The 22,665-nt window shown below is 40.8% G+C and overlaps 1 protein-coding gene across 2 annotated transcripts in view; it reads right to left on the bottom strand.

Annotated features, from left to right (window-relative positions):
* LOC146521260 (polymeric immunoglobulin receptor-like) overlaps nucleotides 1-22,665 on the bottom strand; it is a 525,395-nt gene that overhangs the window by 62,250 nt on the left and 440,480 nt on the right. For both annotated transcript variants that reach the window (XM_085154961.1, XM_085154962.1), the window contains 4 exons: nucleotides 21,980-22,312; nucleotides 15,163-15,501; nucleotides 7,776-8,105; nucleotides 1,381-1,673 (listed from right to left, as the gene is read on the bottom strand). In XM_085154961.1, coding sequence (XP_085011087.1) covers nucleotides 1,576-1,673; nucleotides 7,776-8,105; nucleotides 15,163-15,501; nucleotides 21,980-22,312 — 1,100 coding nt within the window. In that variant the 3' untranslated portion in view covers nucleotides 1,381-1,575. The remainder of the gene's footprint in view (nucleotides 1-1,380; nucleotides 1,674-7,775; nucleotides 8,106-15,162; nucleotides 15,502-21,979; nucleotides 22,313-22,665) is intronic.

The raw sequence follows: 22,665 nt of genomic DNA, 5'->3' as shown, positions 1-22,665 counted from the left end.
CTTAAAGTTCCTTGAAGTTAAAGTGAAAGGGTCAGACGAGCATACAGAGTGGAGTCAGATCCTGCAACAAGCCCAGGTCCAATTTACTTTGGTGATTTGGACTATTCCACTTCACAGCTGTTAGATTTTTTTCCTTTATCTCCTGTACAGGCAAACACAATCTATTTGTCATTTCAGGTTGTAGTATTACACAACATTTTCAGATCTAATAGAAATAAAATGAGTGTTTCGTAATTCCTTCAATGTATTGTCTTTATTTATAACTGGCATTATTGTTTCATTCTATTATAGAATCTTACAAGAAAGAGGCAACATTGTATTCCATTGTGCTTTATCAGCTGCTTCGGTGAAAAACAAATCAACAATGCAAAAACAGAAGAACCAGGACATATCCTGGTCAAAAATGACTCCAAAGTTCCTCACAGCGTTACTGGAGGCCAAGGTAATGCCATCCAGAGTAAGAATCTGAATCTTCTCAGTGGTGTTTTAAGAATATGGTGTGTTCTGTTGTAGATGGTCAATTATATTTCAACCCATTTTCTTTTTTCTTTTGTGACAAAACTTGTGATGTCCTGATGTTTTTTTTGTTGTTAATAAAAGTGTTGTTAAAAATAAAATAAAAATATCCCTTTATTCTTTTCTTACTTTCTTTTTTTTTCTTTCCTATCCCCCAGTCTGTCCAGTTTGTAACAACTTACAATAAATAAATAAATAAATAAATACAATTAAGATCAATCAAGTGGACCAACATAGCAAATTTCCCCTTGTGGGACAATTAAAGGATTATTCTATTCTATTCTAAACACTTGGAAAAATAAATCAGTTGGGCATCTTTGGCCTTCAGACAACAATTCTGATTGCTAAAGTACCAAACGTGACAGGCAAAAAAACCCCAACCAAACAACAACAACAAAAATAATAACAAAACAACCCACAATTAAAGATGGATTAAAAAACTAAACAAAAGTAATGTCAGCTAAAATGTAGATTTTTATACAAACCATTTTATGTACGTAAAAAAAAAAAAAAAGTCAAATGAAGGTAATAAATAAAATCATATTTATTACCTTCAAAATATTTTATATTTCACCAACATAAAATAGTTCTATTTAATTTGCCAAACCTGAAGCTCCAACACAAAAACACTCACTGACTCTGAGATCAGAAATTCATGTATGTTTGTAACACAGTTTGACTTTGTGTCAGTAAATCTCATGAACAGCCTGAAGATGAATAAACTGTAGTTCAGAGTCACTGACAGACAGCACAGACACACACTATTGGTCTGAGTCTGAACATGATGATCATCAGAGATGTTTAATATATTCAGCTGTCTGATGGATGTTCAGAAGAGATTATTTATGTCTGTCTTCAGATCGCCTGATTCACAGTTCAGCTGTGGAGACTGAAGACGAAGATCAGTATCATCAGTTTTTTCTGTCCTTGATCATCTTTCTTTCTTCAGTAGCAATGACTTCTTGGAACAGCAGGCGGAGACTCAGAATTCGGCTTTGAAAACTTTGCAGAACCTCATACCTGTTTGCGACGTTTGATTCTCTGTTTTTGTATTTTTGCCTAGATCCATAAAATAATAATAAGAGGAAGAAGAAGAAGAAGAAGAAGAAGAATTCCCAGAAAAACTATCATCCATACCGGATATCTTCCCGACTGATCTGCAGGTGAGAAACAGGTGTCAGCTGTCAGGTAGGTGATGAGTGAATAATAGAATAGAATTATTTTCCTCATCTAGTTCAGAAGACTAGGTTAATAAATTCATTCACAATATGTATTAAGTGAGAAAATGTTCATACTGGGGGATTTTCTGTGCGTTTAATTTAAAAACAGGAAACACATGATCTGACCAAAACTGAAGCCTCCATCTTGTTTTTGCCATAAAAGAAAAAAATTAAAATAAAATTACGACTTAACAGGTCTGACAGCTCCTTTGAGGTCAGAGGTTATGTTTGTTTCATCCAGCTGTTCTATATTAATTTGACCTGTTTGGCTGCAGATCTGTGAGAGCTCATTAAACCATGTCTGAGACTTTTGGAAGGTCAAATCCTCGAGTCTCTGAAAATGTGTTTATTTATTATGAGGCTGAAAAGTCGGAACCTGTTCAGATTCGATGATAACAGCTCTGTCACACCAACCAAACTACACTGTACACAATTTACAACCTTTATATATGAAGCACTTCAAATAATAGGATAATAATAATAATAAATAAAATTGTGAGAACTGACAGACTGCTTTCAAAAATATAGCTAAAAGATGACTTTCCCAACTCTCAGAGAGCTCAGTGTGATCATTAACTCATCATTAACATTATTGAATTCATTTCTGAATTCATTTCTGTAAAATTTGCACTATTTAATTCAGTTACACAAACAAACTGAATTGAGGCTTTTATGAAATTTACTGTGAATAATAAGTTAGTACAAAGATCAGCTTGTTTGTTCTCAACTGTGAATGAATAAAATTAATTAATTTAATTTTGCACAGTGGCATGGTGGTTAGCATTGTTGCCTCACAACACCAATGCTAACCACCAAGAAAGTCCTGAGTTCAATTCCACCATCAGACCGGGGTCTTTCTGTGTGGAGTTTGCATGTTTTCCCCATGTTTGCGTGGGTTCTCTCCAGATACTCCGGCTTCCTCCCACAGTCCAAAGACATGCACTTAGTGGGGATACGTTAATTGGAAACTCTAAATTACCCATAGCTGTGACTCTGTGGTGCCCTCAGCCATCTTTTACGGTGTGCTCTGCTGGGGAGGCAGCATCGCTGCTGGGGACAGGAAGAGACTGAACAGTCTGATCAGAAGGGTCAGCTCTGTTATAGGATGCCCTCTGGACCCAGTGGAGGTGGTGAGTGACAGGAGAATGGTGACTAAGCTGTCATCCCTTTTGGACAACATCTCCCACCTCATGAAGGAGACTCTGACAGCACTGAGCAGCTCCTTCAGTGGCTGCAGCACCCACGATGTGGGACGGAGAGATTTCGCAGGTCTTTCCTCCCCACTGCTGTCAGACTCTACAACATGGTCTCTGCAGATGACCACACACGTGCTGACAGACACACACACATCCCATACACAAATGTAAATCTTCTCCTTAATGTGCAGTGGCACCAAGTGCAGTTTTCTCTATGTAACAAAGTATTTTATTCTATTTGTATATACACTGAACAAAAATATAAACAGGGTAACATAAGTGGCACATAAGTGGTCCGCAGGTGCGCATGCGCTTTCAAAATAAATCTTTAAGAGTTCTAAACAAATGTCTGTCCTCCAGAAAATCTTATGTACGCAAACAAGCGTTGCAACTTCTTATCTGGTGCGTGCCTTTTATTTTGAAATGCACCTGCGGACCACTTATCTGCACTCCTGAATATAAACACAACACTTTTGTTTTTGCTCCCATTTTTCATGAGCTGAACTTAAAGATCTGAAACATTTTCTACATACACAAAGGACCCATTACTATCACATATTGTGTTAGTGAGAGCTTCTCATTTGCAGACATAATCCACCCCACCTCACAGGTGTGGCATGTCAAGGTGCTGATTAGAAAGCGTGAATATTGCACAGGTGTGCTGCCCAAAATAAAAGGCAACTCTGAAATATGCAGTTTGATCACACGGCATCTTAAAACTCTCAAGAATGAGATTAAGTTGCTGAACCCTGACGTCTGACATGCCAAATGAGTTAGTTTAGCTGTAAACTTTGGTGTGTAAATACATAGAGTGAGGAATTTATTGACAGTGGGGGTACGCCTGTCATAAAATGCGTAGTAAGAGCTGCCTCAGCCAGATAAACAGGAAGTCACAGTTATAAGCCTGGGGTTCAGCCTGGGGAGACTGTCCTCGCCATAGAGTGAGAGCGCGATGAGAAAACATCCAGTGCACTATATGAAGTTGTGGTTTGAGGAAAGGTGTTTGTTGAATAGAGTAGTGTGAACTTTAAAAAAAACTGAGGAATGCAGTGAGAAGAAGTGTGTGTGTGTGTAACAGGGAGTGAGAGTGTGTGTGTTCACAGCTCGACGGAAATCGACTGATGTGTGTAGGATGAATGATTGGGCCGCGATTTTTTGTCAGATTTTTGGGTTTTGTTTTATTACAGTGGAACCCCAATTTACGAAATTAATCTGTTCCCGAGGGTCTTTCGTAAGTCGAAAATTTTCGTAAATCGAAGCACCCATTGCGCCTTTTGAGTGAGCCAATGCTGAACGATAGGCTATAGGCTAATTGCTAACTAGAACAACAATATGTCGTTCAAGTGGAACAGCGAAGTGCAAGTACGGAAGCCAAGGGGTTGTCACATGATTCGGAAGGCATCTGGGACACTGACCACATCAGATGGTATGTCCCTGTGTCTAAAAGGATTATAACGATTCAATCTATTCTAAAATTATAAAGAATTGTTTTAAAAAAAACTTTTGTAATGACATCATATTGCTGGCAGTGGAAACTTCAGTATGTGGCACGAGAAGTTCTGCAGCCAGCAATAAACATGAGGGGACTGATTGGGTTAACAATGGGGTAGACTTGTATTCAAGACCGCCTAAACCAAGACCAAGACAGACCGAGACAAAAAAGTCTTTAAACTGCAGCCAGATGCTGCTTCGTTTACGGGTTTCAGGTATATTTATGTGTTTTTGCAATGCACTCGCACAGCCCTCCTCACTGCTGTCTACTGTCTCACTCGTGTACTGAGAGGATGCACGCTCAACTTGACTGTCGCGTCTCTCACCCTGTCTGTTTTTCACACAATGATATTATCCTATATCCTCGCATGTGATTGGCCACAATATGGAGGGATTGGAGCATAGGTGAGCTGTGTGAGAGCTGAGCAGCGAAAGGAAATTAAGTGAGGAGCCGTCTCTCGCTCAATGGGAGTCGACTCTTCTGATTCACTATAAAGCACGGCTCTTAGAGCTGATGCTTTTGCGCATGACACATTAGCGAATGTTATGTTGTTTGTCATGGATATTGTTGACTCCAAATCTCCCGACCACTATGTCGATCTGAGACAGCAAGACCCAGACAGTGAAACCAAGACAAGACCGAGTGATCCAAGACCAAGACCAAAGTCCGTTGAGACCAAGAGAAGACCAAGACCACGTAAAAGTGACCGGTCTCGAGACATCCAACTCTACAATGGGGACAAAAGTTTGACTGACTTGATACTGATACGCAAGATTGCACCTGCTCCACCCAGACAGCGGGAAAAGGGTATGTATGTATGTTTTATTTTGTTTTGGGGTTTTTTGTTTTGTTTTTTTTACAGGAGGAGAAAATTAAGGCAACATCCTCGGTTCACATCAGCTTGTGGGCCCTGCAGACTTTAGTTGCCACTTATCTGTGCTACTGAAAACTGATTTTTTGTGAAGGAAACGGTGTTCTTACTGAATGCGTGGTTAGTTATAGTATGAAACTGTATTGTTGGAAAATGTCAAATGTTACAGGGAGGAAAATGTAATGTGAAAATATACTGTGTTGAAAACAGTGTCACTCCTTTCACAGCAGAAGCAAATTGGTAACTTTATGATTTACAGCAGCACCTCTGGAATCTGTTTATCCAGGCCTGACATCCAGGACTCTAATGTTGTTTTTACTCTAAGAGTCCATCTGGGGGATTTGGCATCCAGCAGACAGACATAGGTTTAATAAAGCAGAATGTGCAGTAATTACAGGCAGTTTTATTGTACTATGTACTATTATATCACTATTTATCTCGAGTCGCTGAGCTCATAGCATTAAACAAGTGAGTGACGTATTTAAAGAACTGTCACAATGTATAATGTGTTGGCATAAACATATGGGATGAGCTAGGATTTGGGCAAATTATGGCAACAGTAGTGGTTTAATTTTCTGGGGAAATAAATTGCACAACACAAACTGGTGACTGTAGTGTTGGATGCCTCATTACTCTTCTGACCTCCAGGTGTTTGCATATGTGAAGCTCATATGAACTCACAGAGTTTGTTTTGAGGCAGTCGTGGTGTGGATGCAAGCTCCAGGCGGAGCCAGGAGTTAGACATACTTAACATGAAATTCATACTGATTTTATTTTCTAACACAGGTTTACAGGCGTGGAGCGAAGCTACTTCAGAGGAAAATTTCTGATGTTGGTTGAGAAATAATGTCACTAACCTTTTTCCTTTTTATTCTTCTAGTTCTGGTGAATTGACACATGGGGGAAACCATGTGTCAAAAAGGGGAGGTCAGCTTTAATATAAAACAGTGTTTTCCAGGATGATTTCTTTATGACTCTACTGTGATTTGTGTGATTAGCAATTCATGCACAAGCAGTGTTGGGGAGTAACGGAATACATGTACCGGCGTTACGCATTTTAAATACTAAATATGAGCAACTGTATTGCGTTACAGTTACCAAGGTGGTATTTACAATGCAGATACTCAGTTGAAATAAATGGATTACTTGGCGGTCTTTTCCTGTTTCGTATGTTAGGCTATGCCCTCTCTATTTTTGATAATTCGACACAAGTGGAAACCCAATCAAAACATGCATTAAGAGGCTCTAATGCCTGTGTCTCAATCTCATGGCCCATGTCATCTTCATTTACAGACCGCATAATGACATGAAGAAATAATTTTAAAAATTATTATTCAAACAAATGTTTTAATATGAAAGCAATAGGCAGAATGCTACAGGTATAGCCCTAAAGAATGTAGCCTCATGGGCAGTGTAGTCCGTGCTGCAGGGAGAATGGACTGCCATACTCGTTATGTGTCTGTGAGTGAGGGAGGGAGAAAAAGGGGAGTGGAAAAGTACGAGTTGCCACGATTCCACTTGTAGTCTAAAGAGGTAGCTGGTCTTATTACCTGTTTTATTTTGTGACAAATGTAGCTCCTAGGCACATCTCTTTTATCCTGACATTATTGGAAATTACAGTTGATTAAGATTATTCCAACCTAACCCATTTCCTACTTATTATGTGTCAAATGTAAATAGTCTGGTGTGTGTACTGTTTGTATACAAAATGTTTATTTATTGTTTGTAAATGCATTAGATATTTGAATCTGTTAAAATACAAATAGGTGACAATGGTAATATAAGCGGGTTAATCGCAGTGTTAACAGTACTGCACAGACTTGTTATTGATGCTGAACAGCAGCAGAATGTAATTACAGATTTATCGTAAATAAGGATAAAAGACAATTATTTTGTAAGTGTATACTTGTGAGAAAAACAAGGTGACCAAAAGGGTTGAACATATGGACCTGATTGAATGTGTTTTTGGTGTTAAAAGAGAAATGTGTGTGTCTAAATGAACAGAAAAGAACACAGTGCAATTCAGTTAATAAATCAGACGAAGGAAGAGCCTGCAGACCGAGCGCAACTCATGTCTCCAATCTCTGCTTTTCTGTTTAAAAACAGACCCTATAGAAGGCCTGTAACAAACAGTAATAAATCACACAGCAATAGTACATTCATGTAGTTGTACAAAGCATGTTAATATATTAAGTAATCCAAAGTATTCAGAATACGTTACTCTCATTGAGCCTGTTTTGTGCAGTAACAAAGCAGGCAGCACTGAAAGCAGCTCTAAGTGTTTGTGTTGTTCAATGATTTGTGCACAACAACAAAAATGGGACCTCTCTCATCCATCAGTCACCATGTGGACATTTTTCTGACACAATTTGAAGCTGATGGACGTTTTGTGTCTGCACTAAGTACGTTTTCACAGCTATGGCACCGGCAGGATTCACTTTCACAGACTCACACACACACACTCAGCTCTACTCACTCACCTGTAACACTCAGGTAAACAATGTTAATGGGCTCCCATGAGTCTTTTTCTGCCTCACTGACACCACACATGTATGCTCCAGTGTCATTAATCGTCACATTCTTCAGAATCAAAGACACGTCTCCATCCTTCATCTGCCTGTCTTGCAGATCCACCCGGTTCATAAAAGATGGATGCTGGAAAATTGGAACAAATTGACCATTCTGGTATGAAAGGACAATTCCTGACTTCAGATCAGCTCTGGTCCAATTTACAGCTGTGATTTTGCTGTTTGGAGCTCGACATGGGAGAGTGACGTTCTGTCCAGACTCAGCTTTGAGAATTTTGGGGTCTGAAAGAGGAAACAACACAGAGCAAAGAGGTTAAAGGTCAAAGTACAATTACGATCAGAATGACTTACTTTAAATATTTTGTTCATTTCTTTTGACATGTGAGTTTTAAATGAACCTCTGAACATCCAGCAGGTCACCAGTAACCCACTGAGGGGGAATTTTAGCCTCATGTTAAACATGCAAAGTGTCAGAAACTACAAGATGTTAGCTTCCACAGAACAACAACATGTGTAGACAAATTAACATAAAAAGTGTTTAAAAAAGGTTATTGTGTTTTTAACTATTTGCCTGTCTACGAGAGGTCTGTTTGTAAAGTTGTCATGGTGATGAGTAGATCTTGCGTTTTGGGGGTATACTGTCCCTTTAAGAGCCACTTGAAGCCAGAGCACGCATGTACCCAGGTTTGTGTCACCCACTGTGCTCTGCGAGCGGGAGCACTGCAGAGTTGGAAGCTGCAAAAGTTTGCGTGGCTATTTACATGTGAGTTAAATGTGCTAGAAAAGTGTAACATAGTGCAAATATTGTCACCAGTAATGCCAGATACTGTAATTAGCCTGGGAAGCTAACTTTGTTATGTGATGACTCTGTTTTTGTGATGATTTTTGTAGAGTTCTGGGGTCCGTTCTTCATACCTCAATTACTACATCCAAGATCAAATCATCGCGCCAACTTTGAGCTCACTTTTCCGGTTCTCCGAACACACCTGTTGTTGATGATTAGTACAGCTGGATGAAGTGATGTGAGATCACTGGGTGGCTTAAAAGGGGCTACGCATCGATAGTAGAAACATTGATCGGCAACCCTTTGATTGGTCGGCGAAAATGTCGAAGGAGCGCGCTCAGTATTTTTCGGCAGCAGAGCAAGAACTCTTGATTGAGGGATTTCAGGAGTTTCAGAGTTTAATTAAAACGCAAAGGCTGCAAAAGTAAGGAGAGAGGGCTGGCAGAAAGTTGCTGACAAATTAAACTCGTAAGTAATTTATTATATTATATTATATTATATCCTCTTTCACATTAGAGCCACAACAGGACCCACTAGAACATGGGAACAAGTAAAAGTGAAATATAAGAATATTCTACAGAATGGTAATATTTATCACTTATATTGCTTTTAGTCTCTTGAAAAGAGACCCTGAAATAATCTGTTTGTTTGTTTATAACAGCAACCAAGAAAAGGGCAGAGCAAAAAAAGACAGGTGGTGGTCCTGCACCCCCTCGTCACACCCCAGCAGAGGAGCTGGCCCTAGGGTTGCATGCTCTCCTTATCAATCTTGCACCTTCCGCAATGGGTTGCTCGCGTACAAACGGACAGGACATGGCTGCGACAGACTTCCCAAATCCACCTTCGCTTTTATAACCGTGGTCTCTCATCTTGATTACACGAAGTAATTTACTATTACTACTCTAAAATATGAATTACATCTGAAATAATCAAATACATGAAATAGAATGATTAATAGTACATTTCCCTTTTTTTTTAGGAAATGACCTGTATGTATCTGTATGAAATCAATAAAAGAATCAAATACTGCATTATCTTTAGTTACATTGATAATATTTATTTATGGAAAAACAGTGGAAAAATATCTCTGTTGCTTTCGTATAAATGAAGCGGAGATACCTGAGTGGCCGTGAGCTAATCCTGTTTACATAAAGTAAGCCTGCTCCCAAGCAGGTTTACGCTTACGGATCTGTTGCTATGACTGCAAGTCCCGGATGAGCTTCGGAGAACCGAACGATCCAAGATCATGCGAAATCGTCAACAATCAAATCCAGCTAACTTACTTAGCGAGGTACGAAGAACGGACACCTGGACCTGTGATGGGTGTATGTGAGTTTGTGAGCAAAGTGAGCATTGCACTGAAAAGCAGCTCTAAGTGTTTGTGTTGTTCAATGATTTGTGCACAACAACAAAAATGGGACCTCTCTCATCCATCAGTCACCATGTGGACATTTTTCTAACACACTTTGAAGCTGATGGACGTTTTGTGTCTGCACTAAGTACGTTTTCACCAGCTATGGCACCGGCAGGATTCACGTTCACAGACTCACAACCACCAGCTCCACCCCTCCCCCCCCCCCCCCCCCCCCCAGCTGTAGGCTTTAACATTGAGTTTCCCCACACATGTTTACAGACGAGTTAGAGAGCAAGAGAAGAAGAGACGGATTCATAAATGTCTTTGTTTCTGCTCTAACCTTACCCAAACAATGCTGCTCTAAAACTCTAGACTACCAGCCACAAAGACAACAGCTGGAGAAACATCTGTCTACCTCTGACATCCACCAGCTCATCCAATTTAATTCAATTTCAATTCAATTTTATTTATATAGCGCCAAATCACAACAAAAGTCACCTCAAGGCACTTCATAGATACAGAGAAAAACCCAACAATCATATGACCCCCTATGAGCAAGCACTTTGGCGACAGTGGGAAGGAAAAACTCCCTTTTAACAGGAAGAAACCTCCGGCAGAACCAGGCTCAGGGAGGGGCGGCCATCTGCTGCGACCGGTTGGGGTGAGAGAAGGAAGACAGGATAAAAGACATGCTGTGGAAGAGAGACAGAGGTTAATAACAGATATGATTCAATGCAGAGAGGTCTGTTAATACATAGTGAGCGAGAAAGGTGACTGGAAAGGTAAAACTCAATGCATCATGGGAATCCCCTGGCAGCCTACATCTATTGCAGCATAACTAAGGGAGGATTCAGGGTCACCTGGTCCAGCCCTAACTATATGCTTTAGCAAAAAGGAAAGTTTTAAGCCTAATCTTAAAAGTAGAGATACTGTCTGTCTCCCGAATCCAAACTGGAAGCTGGTTCCACAGAAGAGGGGCCTGAAAACTGAAGGCTCTGCCTCCCATTCTACTTTTAAATACTCTAGGAACAACAAGTAGGCCTGCAGAGCGGGAGCAAAGTGCTCTAATAGGGTGATATGGTACTACAAGGTCATTAAGATAAGATGGGGCCTGATTATTTAAGACCTTGTATGTGAGGAGCAGGATTTTGAATTCAATTCTGGATTTAACAGGAAGCCAATGAAGGGAAGCCAAAACAGGAGAAATCTGCTCTCTCTTTCTAGTCCCTGTCAGTACTCTTGCTGCAGCATTTTGGATTAGCTGAAGGCTTTTCAGTGAATTTTTTGGACATCCTGATAATAATGAATTGCAGTAGTCCAGCCTTGAAGTAATGAATGCATGAACTACTTTTTCAGCGTCACTCTGAGACAGGATATTTCTAATTTTAGAGATGTTGCGCAAATGGAAGAACGCAGTCTTACATATTTGTTCAATATGTGCGTTGAAGGACATATCCTGGTCAAAAATGACTCCAAGGTTCCTCACAGTGTTACTGGAGGCCAAGGTAATGCCATCCAGAGTAAGAATCTGGTTAGATACCATATTTCTAAGCTTTTCAGCGCTGAGTACAATAACCTCAGTTTTATCTGAATTAAGAAGCAGAAAGTTAGCGGCCATCCAGGTCTTTATGTCTTTAAGACATTCCTGCAGTTTAACTAATTGGTGTGTGTTATCTGGCTTCATGGACAGATAGAGCTGGGTGTCATCTGCATAGCAGTGAAAATGTATGCTATGTCTTCTAATGATGCTGCCTACGGGAAGCATGTATAATGTAAACAGAATTGGTCCTAGCACTGAACCCTGTGGAACTCCATAATTAACCTTAGTGTGTGAAGAGGACTCTCCATTTACATGCACAAATTGGAGTCTATTAGATAGATATGATACAAACCACTGCAGTGCAATACCTGTAATACCTACAGCATGTTCTAATCGCTCTAACAGGATATTATGGTCAACAGTATCGAATGCTGCACTAAGGTCAAGAAGGACAAGCACAGAGATGAGTCCACTGTCAGAGGCCATAAGAAGATCATTTGTAACCTTCATTAAAGCTGTTTCTGTGCTGTGATGAACTCTGAAACCTGACTGAAACTCTTCAAATAAACCATTCCTCTGCAGATGATCTGTTAGCTGTTTGACAACTACTCTTTCAAGGATTTTTGATATGAAAGGAAGGTTGGAGATTGGCCTATAATTAGCTAAGACTGCTGGGTCTAGAGATGGCTTTTTGAGTAAAGGTTTAACTGCAGCCACCTTGAAGGCCTGTGGTACATAGCTGATTATTAGAGATAGGTTGATCATATTTAAGATCGAAGAATTAATTAATGGCAGGGCTTCTTTGAGCAGTTTTGTATTAATGGGGTCTAAAAGACACATTGATGGTTTGGAGGAAGTAATTATTGAAGTTAACTCAGAAAGATCAATTGGAGAAAAAGAGTCTAACTTAACATCAATGGTACTAAGAGTAGCTGTAGATAATATTACATCTGTGGGATGATTATTGGTAATTTTTTCTCTAATGATAAAAATTTTATTTGTGAAGAAGTTCATGAAGTCATTACTAGTTAACGTTAAAGGGATGGTTGGCTCAAAAGAGCTCTGACTTTTTGTCAGCCTGGCTACAGTGCTGAAGAGAAACCTGGGGTTGTTCTTATTTTCTTCAATCAGTGACGAATAGTAAGATGTTCTGGCTTTGCGGAGGGCTTTCTTATAAAGCAACAAACTATTTCTCCAGGCTAAATGATGATCCTCTAAATTTGTGACACGCCATTTCCTCTCCAGATTACGAGTCATCTGCTTTAGGCTACGTGTTTGAGAATTATACCACGGAGTCAGGTACTTCTGATTAGAGACCTTAGTTTTCACTGGAGCTACAGTATCCAGAGTCGTACGTAGTGAGGAGGTGAAATTATTAACAAGATAATCGACCTCTGTTTAGGTAGCGTTCAGATAGCTGCTCTGCTCTGTGTTGGTACAGGGCATTGACGATGATAACAGTGGCTGGATTATATTCTTAAACTTAGTTACAGCGCTTTCAGAAAGACATCTACTTTGATAAAGTCCACTCTCCACTGCTGTGTAATCAATTATTGTAAATGTAAATGTTATCAGGAAATGATCAGACAGGAGAGGGCTTTCAGGAAACACTGTTAAATGTTCAGTTTCTATGCCATATGTTAAAACAAGATCTAGAGTGTGATTAAAGTGGTGGGTGGGTTCTTTTACATTTTGAGAGAATCCAATTGAGTATAATAACAGATTAAATGTCATGTTGAGGCTGTCATTTTTAGTATCTACATGGATGTTAAAATCACCCACAATAACTATTTTACCTGAGCTCAGAACTAAATTAGATATAAAGTCTGAGAAATCAGGCAGAAACTCTGTGTAAGGCCCAGGTGGACGATAGATGATAACAAGTAAGACTGGTTTCTGAGTTTCACAGCTGGGGTGGACAATGTTAAGCATAAGGCTTTCAAATGAATTAAAAGTCTGTCTTGGTCTTTCATTAATTAATAGACTGGTGTGAAAAATTGCTGCCACACCTCCCCCTCGGCCTGTGCTTCGAGATTTCTGGTAGTTAGAATGACTCGGGGGTGTTGATTCATTTAAACTAACATAATCATCCTGCTGCAACCAGGTTTCTGTAAGGCAGAGTAAATCAATTTGTTGATCAATTATTAAGTAATGTACTAACAGAGACTTGGAGGAGAGAGACCTAATATTTAATAATCCACATTTCACTGTTTTACTCTTTGGTTCAGATGTGGATACCGTATTGTTCTTTCTTTGTGATTGTTTATGTTTAAGTTGTTTGTTGCTGGTTTTTAGTTTGTTTTTTGTCTGTTTGGGAGCTGACACAGTCTCTATGGAGATGGGTTTTTGGGGGGGTAGCAGGAGGAGAGAAGCTGCAGAGAGGCGTGTAAGACTGCAACTCTGCTTCCTGGTCCCAACTCTGGATAGCCATATTTTGAGGGGTTTAATAAATTTGTCCATATTTCTAGAAATGAGAGCTGCTCCATTCAAAGTGGGATGGATGCCGTCTCTCCTAACAAGACCAGGTTTCCTCCAGAAGGTTTGCCAATTATCTATGAAGCCCACATCGTTTCTGGGACACCACTCAGACAGACAGCAATTTAAGGAGAACATGTGGCTAAACATGTCACTCCTGGTCTGATTGGGGAGGGGACCAGAGAAAAGTACAGAGTCCGACATTGTTTTGGCAAAGTTGCACACCAATTCAATATTGATTTTAGTGACCTCCGATTGGCGTAACCGGGTGTCATTAGTGCCGACGTGAATTATGATTTTACTGAATTTACGTTTACCCTTAGCCAGCAGTTTTAAATTTCCTTCAATGTCGCCTGCTCTGGGCCCTGGAAGACAATTGGCTATGGTTGCCGGTGTCTCTAGCTTCACATGTCTGAGAACAGAATCACCAATTACCAGAGTTTGACCCCCGGCGGGTGTGTCGCCGAGTGGGGAAAAACGGTTAGACACATGAACGGGTTGGTGGTGTACCTGGGGCTTCTGTTTAGGACTATGCTTCCTCCTCACCGTCACCCAGCTGCCCTCTTTCCCCAGCTGCTTGGGGTCTGCCAGGGAACAGCTTGCAGGGCCTACGCTATCTTCGGCTGCACCAGCTACAGGGGCCTGGCTAGCTAAGGGTGAGAGCAGGGTGCAAAGCCGAATCTCCAGTTCAGTAATCCTGTCCTCCAGAGCTGCAAATATGCTACATTTGTTACAGATATCATTACTGCTAAAAGAGGCCGAGGAGTAACTAAACATCTGACACAATGAGCAAGAAAGTGCAGGAGGGACAGGTGAAGTAGCCATGGTGCTAACGAGTCGGCTACGAGCTAAGCTAAGCTAGTGAAACAGTACAGAGACAGTGAGTGAATACTTTGGCTATAAATTAGGTAGTGAGTACACAGAAAGTGTGCTTCGGATCAAGCGCGAGAAGATTATACTCTGAAAAAAGAATGTATTTAAAAGTTGTTAATTAAATTGCTAAGCAAATAAGCTACTCAGAAACACCACTGTGTTTGAGCAGGAACAGGAAGTGATACTCTACCGCAGAGTGAGCGAACACCAAGTGACAGCGCCACCAAGAGTGACACCATACATCAAACAAACATCAACAACCAGGAAGCAGCTTCACCTCTGATCACACACACACTCAACTCTACTCACTCACCTGGAGGATCAACAACAATCAGATAAACAATGTTAATGGGCTCCCATGAGTGTTTTTCTGCCATGCTGACAACACACATGTATGCTCCAGTGTCATTAATCGTCACATCCTTCAGAATCAAAGACACGTCTCCATCCTTCATCTGTCTGTCCTGCAGATCCACCCGGTTCTTAAAAGATGGATGCTGGGAAATTGGAACAAATTGACCATTCCGGTATGAAAGGACATTTCCTGACTTCAGATAAGCTTTGTTCCACTGTACAACTCTGATGTTGCTTTTTGGAGCTCGACATGGGAGAGTGACGTTCTGTCCAGACTCAGCTGTGAGAATTTTGGGGTCTGAAAGAGGAAACAACAAAGAGCAGAGAGGTTAAAGGTCAAAGTACAATTATGTGGCTTCCTTTGACATTTGAGTTTTTAGTCATGCTGGTTTTCATGGACCTCTGAACATCCACCAGGTAGGGCTGTTCGATATAACGATATATATCGGATGTATTAAATCCAGTTCTTTGTATTCTTCAATGGCCAAGAAAGACACGACTCAAAGTGGTCTAACTTAAAAAATGATCTTTAATTTTACTTATATATATATTCCGGAATATGGAGACTGAGCAGGCACGCAGACACGCCAGCCGAAGTCTCAGGCAGAAAACAGGAAGCCTGATTATTTATATTCTTCCTCTAGACGTCACACACACTTTACGTTTTGATCAAACACTCTACTTAGTTTCACTCTCTGCCTGCAGCTCCTCATATTCTACAAAAACATGCAGTTTCCTGTCAGCCTGTGACCTAGTCAAGTCTGGGCCTCTCATAAAACAATCTAATCAGCAAATAAGTATTAACATTATATATTTAAATCCCAACAGATGACCATATAAAAAGTTATATCGTTTCATATTACTCTATCCCTTGCTTCGTGGCGTCGCAAAATAAACTGTTTGCGGCAATATTTTTTTCATCGTTTTGATGGTCATTGTAGAATTAATTTCTTAAAGTTCTCCCTTTCTCTTATATTTAAAATAACCACACTACAGACAGACAAGCGACTGCTTTTATGTATTGTCGTTAGCAACAACACTCGCGTGCCTCCGCCGTCCGCCTGTTTGTTTTCCACATAAACCTTTTACAATAAAGCTGAAGATCCTATTGAGATTTTTCAAAGTAAAATGAATCACATGAAATAGTATGCAGAGTGTTTACGGATGAGAAGCAAAAAAAGACCCGTCAGGTGCTAAAAAGTAAACCTTAGAATCTTTTCCCAGCAGCACGCCGTGTAATAAACACTGACAAAGAAAAAAGCAACCATTTCAATGTCTACAAATGTATAGCTTCATGCTTCGGTCAAAACCCTTGACTCCAGGTACACCCAGCTGAAAACACCCAGCAAGTCGAGTTGATCCGAGATTCACTGAATTTACAGAAAATGTAACATTTTGGGATACATATCGTTGTCAGGACAATAAATGTCTTATATCGGGTTATCAGATTTTGGTCATATCGCACAGCCTTACCACCAGGTCACCAGTGACCCACAGGGTGAATTTTAGCCTCTTGCTAAACATGCAAAGTGTCAGAAACTACAAGATGTTAGCTTCCACAGAATAAAAACACGTGCTAACATGTGATAAAAGTGAACATAATCAGTGAGAGAAAGCAGCCCTCTCATTATAATAGGGCTTTGGAGCGTGATGTCACGGGGGTGGGTGTGGAAATGATTTTGGCCTGATCCACCATTTTGGGGGTCTAAACAAAGCGCAAGCGAAAAAAGGAGCGAAGGCACACACAACAGCCATGGTTCGTTCTTGCTGTGTGGTCGGCTGCAATGTTCGATCGCACGACCAGCAAGAGAATACGCTTGAAAAGGGTTTGTCTTTTCATTCTTTCCCAACCTGGAAGCAACACGAGGCAGCTCGTGTATCGATGTTACCAAACGAAGGCGTCTGGCCTGGATAACAGCTGTGAAACGAGATGATATCCAGTTCTCTTCCATCTCCAAATATCTGTTGGTGCTCCAGACATTTTCATTCCAGTAAGTTCTAAATATGTTCATATCACTCTTTATAGCCTATTAGTTTTATTTTCGATGCGCTCTGAGCTCATAGCAAATTAGAACAAACATCCTACTGAGTTATTTTGCAGAACTACCTTCTATTTATAGAGTTGCTAATTATTTTGTATTATTGCAGCAAACCAGCCAATGAAATGGATGAAACATTGTGACTGGGTTCCAGCGCTACACAAGGGACCTGCTTCAAACATACCACCATGCCAATCAGATTAGTTCTTCTATGTGAGGGTGAAGAGGTGACCCTTCTGGATAAGATGGTGAAGGTTTGCTGCGTTTGTTGAACAGTGTGATAATAAAACCAGGGAAAATGAAACTTGCTCCTGTTAAATATTCTTAAGTCTTGTGCTGTATAAATAGCGGTATTTTTTCAAAAGATACAGTAAATAAAGTAATGTTAGTAGTGGGTGATATCAGGTAAACACTGTCATGATTTTATGTAAACATTTTGTTATTTGTAAACTATAAATGACATGGATTCTACACTGTAACTGATGTGATGTTCTACAAAGTGGTTTTAATAAAAAAAAAAGAGGCAAAAATTAGATTGTTTCTTTATTCAACTTTTGAACAGTGGGACTCAGTCAGTACATATTCAGTAAATGCAAATGCAACTCCAAAGCCCTATATTATATTATGCAAATGATGGACTGTCAATGCTGGTAGAAAACAAGCTGCAGAACTACATCTGTGGCTGGTCAAAACAAACAACTGACATGGGCCTAAAAATCCACCAAGGCAGGAAGAGGTGCCCCAGCAAGCTGAGAAAGGGGCCTCACATTGACCAATACTTTTTAAGAAGTAAGTAAAATCAGTTGATTGACGCCCAGAGGCAGGGGAACTCCCACATTCCTCAGGGTATCAGTACCCCCAAAGAAGGTTCAGTGTCGTACAGACCATCCCATAGTCTCCAGATTGGAGCTCAGTCAAATTCAGCCAGTAGCAATTCCCAGTATAGAGTCTACCCCATCACACCCAATATCAGGCCCAATTAATATCACTAGCATGGAGTTTAGCCACCAACAGCTTGCAACACATTTCCCTATAGATTTAAGCCAGCCACAGTCAATACCATGTTACATCCCAGAGCCCATCCAGAAACAGCTGACAGAATCTTCCAACACTGAATCCAGCCAGTCACTACCAGCAAAAGAAAGGACAATGGAAGGTAGGAAAGCTCAGATTCTGTTGCCCAGATCCAGTGAGAAGAGAGAGTGGGAAACCATTGACTCAAGAGAAAGGGAGTTGGAGAACCTGGGAACCATCATCTGCAGCTATGGTGCTGAGAGATTTGGGGAAAGAAAAAGACATAGAGGCAGCAGAAAGGCCCTTTAAACCAGGTAAAGTCTAGGAGACAGCAGAAAATTGACAGGTTAGTGAAAGAGAGAAGACAACTGAGGAAACAGTGGAGGAGGGCCTATGAGACAGAAAGGGAGGAGCTTCCTGCCCTGCAGGAGGAAATAAAGCAACAGCTTATTAAGTTGCGAAGATCAGAGCACCTAAGACAGCAATGTAAGAAGAAAGAACTGACCCTTTTCTACAAAAACACATAGACATTTAAGATCTACCATAGAACCAAGTCGCCCAGAGCTTATCTTTATATGATTACACACTGTACTGGCATTCTAAATGGCCTGTATTTGTATAGTGCTTTTCTAGTCCCTAAGAACCCCAAAGTGCTTTACACAACCTGTCATCCACCCATTCACACACTGGTGATGGCAGCTACATTGTAGCCACAGCCACTCTGGGGCGCACTGACAGAGTCGAGGCTGCCGGACACTGGCGCCACCGGGCCCTCTGACCAATGGGTGAAGTGTCTTGCCCAAGGACACAACGACCGAGACTGTCCAAGCCGGGGCTCGAACCGGCAACCTTCTGATTACAAGGCGAACTCCCAACTCTTGGGAGCCATGATCGCCCCCACATTCTGGGAGCATTTTAAAGCCCACATTTTAATAATATGTATGCATTAAGTCCATAGTAACTACATAAATTGCAAAAAAGTGCAATAAACTAGAAAAAATTGAAAATGATTTTAGTTTTTTAACATATATTTCTAGTTAGAGAAATTTAAGAGGTTTATCCCTCAAAACTGTTAGCATAAAGAAGTTGCACAAAATAGTTTCTAACCACAAGAAATTTATTTTGAGTGTCTTCATAGTTTTATTTTTGAGATACACCAATTTTTATATACTGCAGGAAGCATCAAAATAAACTATTTCCAGCAGTATAATTTGAGTTCTAAGCATCCCAGTAACTATACAGAAAAGAATCAAGTCAAACATGACTTGTATAGGCTAAACACCAGAATAGGCTTATGAGGCCCCGAAAGTAAAAAAAAACAAAAAACAACAACTACATTTTCCGTGAAAATGAAAATGACATCACACCGGCTTTGCCAGATTAGCCTGCTGAACATGGAGGGAAATATCTTCTTCAGTGTCTTGGCCCAAAGACTATCTACTTTCTTGCAAAGAAATTACTATGTTGACACATCAGTGCAGAGGGCCGGCACCTTGGGTTTTTCGGAAAGTCTGGAGCATGCCAGTGTCATCTGGCACCAGATTCATACTGCCAAGAAAGAATGAAGAAAACTTCTGGGAACTGGAGTTATGGCAGGCTGCATGATTTCCGCTCTGGCATTTATCATGGCATGGAGTTGGTCATGTGGGCATCCCGGTCTTCTAAGCATACGTTCACTGACCAATAAGGGACCTTTCATCCAAGACCTCCTCTCTGACTGTAAGTTTGACTTTTTCTGTTTAACTGAAACCTGGCAACAACCTGATGACTTTTCTCAGCTAGATGAATCTACTCCTCCGGGGTTTGTTTACTTCTCTAAACCTCACTGCTCAAGTCGTGGGGGTGGTCTTGTGATCATTTTTCACCAGAACTTGAAAGTCCTGCCAGTGAATGTTGATGTTGATGTTGACTTTTCCTCCTGTCTTGAAGGCTTTGAATTCAAACAGTTTTTTGACTTCCCCACTCACTTTAAAGGGCACACCTTGGACTTGATTTGCTGTTCTGGTCTTACTCCCTCGAATCTTTCTGCTGATGAAATTCCCATAACTGATCATTTCTTCCTTTCATTTAACCTCACTCTCTGCTGCTCTTTTACCAAGCCAACCCATCTCATCTCGTTCAGCAACATCAAGAGCATTAATATGAACATTCTCACTACCAGATTGGACAATATTCAGATTCATGGAGCAGTAACATCTCTCTAGCAAGAGGCATTTGTAATTGAACGTCGAAAAATGGTGGTGGAGGAGGTGTGTCAACAGGAGGAAACAGCCAGATATACCAGAGCTGTAGCGTTGGCCAAGCAGGGTCCAGGATGAATCTGGAAGAAATCTGGGGAATGGAGGCTAATAGGCTAAGTTTCATCATCCGAGCCACATATGATGTACTGCCTTCCCCCAATCTGTAGCTGTGTGTTGGAAAGAACCCATCTTGCTCCCTGTTTACAGTCCCAGCAACACTCAAGCACATCTCTGTTGGTTGTAAGACTAGCCTTACTCAAGGCAGATACACATGGAGACACAACCAGGTCCTCAGAAGTCAACCCAGGCAGGGCCACCTGGGATGAGGGTGTCTAGTGATAATAGCCCAAACACCGAATGAATCTAAGGTTCACTACTGATGATGTGTCCTAAAATTTTAATATTATAATCTAGGTCAGATTTCTAACCCCTAAATCTAACCAAGGAAGGTAAAAGGAAAAATAGCAGAGTAGCTTGTGATAAAATACCAAAACACCCTGTGAAGGTGAGGCACACAACGGTGCGTCCCGCTGGTAGAGTTTCTGGTTCACGTTTCCTCATAGCAGCCATCCCTCAAGACTTTCTCCATTTGAAGCAATGCATTATCAGGGATTGTAACATCCAATTCTTTTACTGAATAAGACACTGTGAGTCTCTGCATGCTGCCTGTTCTGTAGCTACAGCTGTTTGTATACACTGAACAAAAAGCTTTTTAGCTGTATACTGACTCCTGAAACTACTTAGCTTATTAAAAATGTGTGCGTCTGTAGTCTCAGTGACTACAGCCTGACTCTAAAGCTGAGTCTAAATGTGATCAGATGAAGTGTGAGGTTGTGAGAAAGTCTCTGACTGCATTCATAGATGTGTCCTTTCAGCTGCTCGCTCTGATCCAACCTTTGGTCTCTAAGAAGAGGCTTCAGGGAGATGTTTGCTACGTTGGACTGTAGGACCATCAGAAATGTGTGCAGTAACAAAACAGGCAGCACTGAAAGCAGCTCTAAGTGTTTGTGTTGTTCAATGATTTGTGCACAACAACAAAAATGGGACCTCTCTCATCCATCAGTCACCATGTGGACATTTTTCTGTCACACTTTGAAGCTGATGGACGTTTTGTGTCTGCACTAAGTACGTTTTCACAGCTATGGCACCGGCAGGATTCACTTTCACAGACTCACAACCACCAGCTTCACCCCTCCCCTCCTCCTCCAGCTGCAGGCTTTAACATTGAGTTTCCCCACACATGTTTACAGACGAGTTAGAGAGCAAGAGAAGAAGAGACGGATTCATAAATGTCTTTGTTTCTGCTCTAACCTTACCCAAACAATGCTGCTCTACAACTCTAGACTACCAGCCACAAAGACAACAGCTGGAGAAACATCTGTCTACCTCTGACATCCACCAGCTCATCCATACAACAAACACACATCAACAACCAGGAAGCAGCTTCACCTCTGATCACACACACTCAACTCTACTCACTCACCTGGAGGAACAACACGAAGGTAGATGATGTTGAGTTTCCATGAGTGTTTTTCTTCCACGCTGACACGACACACGTATGCTCCTTCATCTTTAATCGTCACATCCTTCAGAATCAAAGACACGTCTCCATCTTTCATAAGTCTGTCCTGCAGATCCACCCGGTTCTTAAAAGATGGATGCTGGTTTTCTGGAAAAAAGTGCTGAGTCATGTACAAAAGCACATATTCATCTTCCAGGTCAGCTCTGCTCCACTTTACAACTTTGATCTTGTTAATTGGAGCTCGACATGTCAGAGTGACGTCCTGTCCAGACTCAGCTGTGATGATCTTCTGGTCTGAAAGTGGAAACAACACAGAGCAGAGAGGTTAAAGGTCAAAGTACAATTATGATCAGAATGATTGACTTTAAACATTATATTTCCTTTGACATTTGAGTTTTTATTCATGTTGGATTTAATGAACCTCTGAACATCCAGCAGGTCACCAGTGACCCACTGAGGGGGAATTTTAGCCTCATGCAAAACATGCAAAGTGTCAGAAACTACAAGATGTTAGCTTCCACAGAACAACAACATGTGTTGATAATAAGTGAACAGAATGTGTGAGAGAAAGCAGCCTCTCATTATAAGACACTGTGAGTCTCTGCTGCCTTTATGGAGCTACAGCTGTTTGTATACACTGAACAAGA

The sequence above is a fragment of the Neolamprologus multifasciatus genome, chromosome 3, assembly GCF_963576455.1.
Source record: "Neolamprologus multifasciatus chromosome 3, fNeoMul1.2, whole genome shotgun sequence".
In the NCBI taxonomy this organism is placed as follows: Eukaryota; Metazoa; Chordata; class Actinopteri; order Cichliformes; family Cichlidae; genus Neolamprologus; species Neolamprologus multifasciatus.
The sequence above is the reverse complement of the archived record's forward strand: the minus strand, read 5'-3'. Positions and strand labels throughout refer to the sequence as shown.